The sequence below is a fragment of the Austrofundulus limnaeus genome, unplaced genomic scaffold (genome assembly GCF_001266775.1).
Source record: "Austrofundulus limnaeus strain Quisiro unplaced genomic scaffold, Austrofundulus_limnaeus-1.0 Scaffold136, whole genome shotgun sequence".
Lineage (NCBI taxonomy): Eukaryota > Metazoa > Chordata > Actinopteri > Cyprinodontiformes > Rivulidae > Austrofundulus > Austrofundulus limnaeus.
This window is the reverse complement of record NW_013952538.1, coordinates 198,362-202,201: the sequence shown is the minus strand read 5'-3', so window position 1 is coordinate 202,201 and position 3,840 is coordinate 198,362. Positions and strand designations below refer to the sequence as shown.

Here is a 3,840-nt window from a genome sequence, read left to right as displayed (position 1 = left end):
GTATTATTTTTAATCATGTTTTGTTTGAATATATTCTGAGGATAAAGGGGCAGACATTATAAGATTAATTCTTCTGCTACCTTTCATTTTATTTTGTTTTTTGATTTGTGTATTGTAGCTTCCCTGAAACTGTATCACCCTTCTGTTTCCCTTTGTTTCATCTTTCATAATCATTGTGAAACATTTTGTGGTTATTGTGTGTAAAATGTGTCATAAATAAACTTCTCACTATTTTTATTCAAATTAGTTCCTCAAAAGTTTACATTTTAATTTAGGAGCGGTTTAGCTTGAGACTAATTCAAACATTTGTTTCAGCTTTGAGCAGAATCGACTAAATAGCATTATTCACAACTTGTTCACATTTTTGAAGTATTTTCTTCTGTATGTTTTTCAATGTTTTTTTAACTCTCCCACATTTTTTTGTGCTGGTTGTGCTTTTTTTCAACTTATTTGAACTAATTTTAGCTTCCTTTGGCTTATATTTTGCTGATTTTAGCTTTTTTCTGCTTTATTTGCAATCATTCTGACATTTTTCTGTTTATCATCTGCTCTCTTTTGTTCATTTTCAGCTTCTATTTTAAGCTTTTAATGCTTCTTTAACTGGTTTTTTTTGTTGTTTCAGTTGTTTGTTTTTAGCAAATTTGAGCTTTTTTCAGTTAAATTCATCTCTTGATCATTTCAGCTTCTTTCAGAAAATGTTTGCTCATTTCAATTCTAATTCCAGCTACTGTTTATTTTCTTATTTTAGGCTCCTTTCAGCTTATTTTTAACTATTCAGCAAACATCTTTCAGCATTAAGCATTCCCAATGCATTTTTGCAAAAAATGCAAATTCTCTAGTTAATATAATTTTAATAATAATAATCCATTTTATTTGAAAAGCAGGATAATATTTCAAGATATCCAAGGACACTGTACAGAAATAACAAAGTATTTACATTTACCAGTTATTGAGCTCACTGAGGCAGTCGGTGAGAGTGGAGGATGATAGGGAGGAGTATTTGTGGAGATGTAAAGCTGAGTGTAATCTGCATAAGAATGGAAATGGACATCAAATTTCTGGATGGTGGGGCCTTGTGGAAGGAGGAAAATAATGAAAATTAGAGGTCAAGGACAGAACCTTGGGGCACACCAGTAGAGATGGGAGAAGACTCAGAGTGGAAGGACTTATTTTATCTTTTATTTATTTATTTACCATTATTTTACCAGGCAAGTCCCATTGAGATCTCAGATCTCTTTTTCAAGGGAGGCCTGGGCCTGTAGGCGACCTATTGTACATGTTTTTGGGGGTGGGGGAAACCGGAGTACCCGGAGAAAACCCACGCAAGCACGAGGAGAACATGCAAACTCTGCACAGAAAGACCCCAGGTCCAAACCGGGGATCAAACCCAGGACCTTCTTGCTGTGAGGCGTCGGTGCTAACCACTGAGCCGTTGTGCTGCCAACTTGAGTTGAATGAACTGAGTGCGGTCAGAAAGATAGTGTGTTTTGGTTGAGTTGTTATGACGAGTCAACACGGTGCTCAGACCAGCCAAGAAATATCGGGAATTTCTTATATCTGCACCTTTCTGCACGGGCACCTCGGTCTTGTTTGACAGTCCACAGTGGTGTCCACAGTAGGTTTTAATTCAGTATTAAGACTTCCAACAAGTTCAGGTTGAGTGGGCTTGTTTTAGTTGTAATTCTTCTTCTAACCAATAGATGTCAGCCTGACCTCAGATAATCTGTGATTTTGAGGCCTCCCAAGTGTAACAACACCTGTCTGTCTGGGTTAAATGTTTTAAAACAATTAGTTCTGTTGTTAATGCTTCTGCTGGTTGAAGAGTTTCTGGTGTTTCTGGGCAGAGCAGGGTTTGTCCTAATTAGTGTGTTCAACACGTTCCTGTTGGGAAGGAATGTTGCAAAAGAAAAAAACAAAACAAAACAAAGCAAACGCCACCCTGATAAAACAAATCTTCCAGTCGGACCAGTCCGACACGCTCGTCTCACCGAAGGCTGAATCAGAGTCTTCAGGTGGACGTTTGACGCCCGATGGCTCGGCTGCAGCATCGACCAACATGTTTGAGTCGCTGCCATGCCGTGCCTGAATGTCGTCCACCCCAGAGGTCAGGGGGTCACAGGACGGGGACACACGGGGGACAGGGACGGTACATGGATGAAGGAGGAAGAACCAGCTGAGCAGAACCAGAGGAGGTAACTTTCATCAGCAGCTCAGGTTTTTGTTGCTACAGAAGCAGAAACTTCAATCTAACTACATACTTTATTTTAGCTGTTTGTGTATCAAAACATTCGGCTCGTCAGGACATGAATGCTGTGATTTATCTTTTTTAAATATTTAGTTTTACTGACAGATTTACCCACAGAAATCTATAAAAATCTCTTAAATTTATTCAAAAATATGTTTTTGTTTTTTAAAATCTGTTTCAACAATCGCTCTGTTTTTGTCTTCAGCTGCTACTTTTAGTTTTCAGCTAATCTTCTGATGCTGTGGCTAATGTTTAGTAACTTTTAGTTAGCATTTTGGTACTTGAAACTGACCTTTAACTTCTTTTAGTTTTTAGCAAACTTTATCTATTTATTTTACCTTTCTGACTTTGGCAACTGTTTTGCTGCATTTTAGTTTAAGCTAGTGTTTTGCTACCTTAACTAGACTTTACTATTAGCTTTTAGCTAGTACTTTGCTACTTTTATCTACTGACTGGCTTTGTGATACTTTTAGCTTTTGTTTATTTAGCTAGTGTTTCTTTTTTAGCTTCTAGCTAGTGTTTTAAATTTTTGATTTTATTATTAGCTGTTAGCTAGTATTTTAGTTCTTTTAGCTTCTTACTAAATTTAGCTTGTTATTTATAACATTTATCTTGTATTTATGCCTTTAGTTTAAGCTAGTCTTTTCCTACTTTTAGATAATTTATTATTAGCTTTTAACTAGTGTTTTGTTTCTTTTAGCTGTTAAGTTGCTTCCACACATTTTAGCTTTTTTTTCATACATTTTTACAATTTGGTGTTTTATGTACTTAGTGTTTTTATACTTTTCTACTATTAACTTTTAGCTATTATTACTACTACTTTTAGCTTTTGACTGGCTTCTTTCTACTTTTAGCTTGACTTTATACAGTTAACTAGTGTTTTAGGTCTTCAGCTTTTAGCTAGGTTTTTTTCTACTTTTTGCTTTCAACAAGCTTCTCATTAATGTTAGCTTGATTTTTCATACATTAAGCTAGTATTTTAGCATGTAGCTAGTGTTTTGCTATTTTTAGCTTTCACTTAGGGCTATGCCATGTTTAGCTCTTAGAGGTATCATATCATTCTTTTAAATCCTTCTTTTTCACGTCTAAATCATTCACTTATGGTCTATTTAAAATAAAACTGCAATGCTTTGGTCTTAATTCCTCGTTTTTGTTGCTCCACAGACTCCTTGCTTTCCTTGGTTTACCCCTGTTCTGAGTTGCGCCTCAGAGCAAGCTGTTTTGGCGCGGTCTCTTTAAATATAAATGAGATATTTCACACCCCGCCCCCTCCAGGTCCCCAAGCGTCCGACTCCACCCCATTCGGCCATATTTGTATTTTCATAGCAAAAACACAGTTATCTACAGACTAAAAACTGTTTTTAAGATAAAATAAGATAAGATAAAACTTTATCGATCCCACAGTCTGGAAATTTGCACATTACTGCAACTTAAAACAAGAGAGGCTGAGAAGAATATTGAAAGACTAATAAAAGATAACAAACAAAACCCCACAATATACACATGATATATAGTAATGTACCAATGCACATATACACATATAAACACGTGCTTATTTATATACATATATACACCGTAAAGTATAGTACAAAAAT

General features: G+C 35.7%; 1 protein-coding gene across 2 annotated transcripts in view; it reads left to right on the top strand.

Annotated features, from left to right (window-relative positions):
- The first annotated feature begins 2,003 nt into the window (after nt 1-2,003).
- si:ch211-151h10.2 (uncharacterized) overlaps nt 2,004-3,840 on the top strand; it is an 8,057-nt gene continuing 6,220 nt past the window's right edge. The window contains exon 1 of one of the 2 annotated variants that reach the window (XM_014015879.1): nt 2,004-2,192. In XM_014015879.1, the coding sequence (XP_013871333.1) occupies nt 2,074-2,192 (119 nt within the window). In that variant the 5' untranslated portion in view covers nt 2,004-2,073. The remainder of the gene's footprint in view (nt 2,193-3,840) is intronic. The other variant, XM_014015878.1, reaches the window with a different exon arrangement.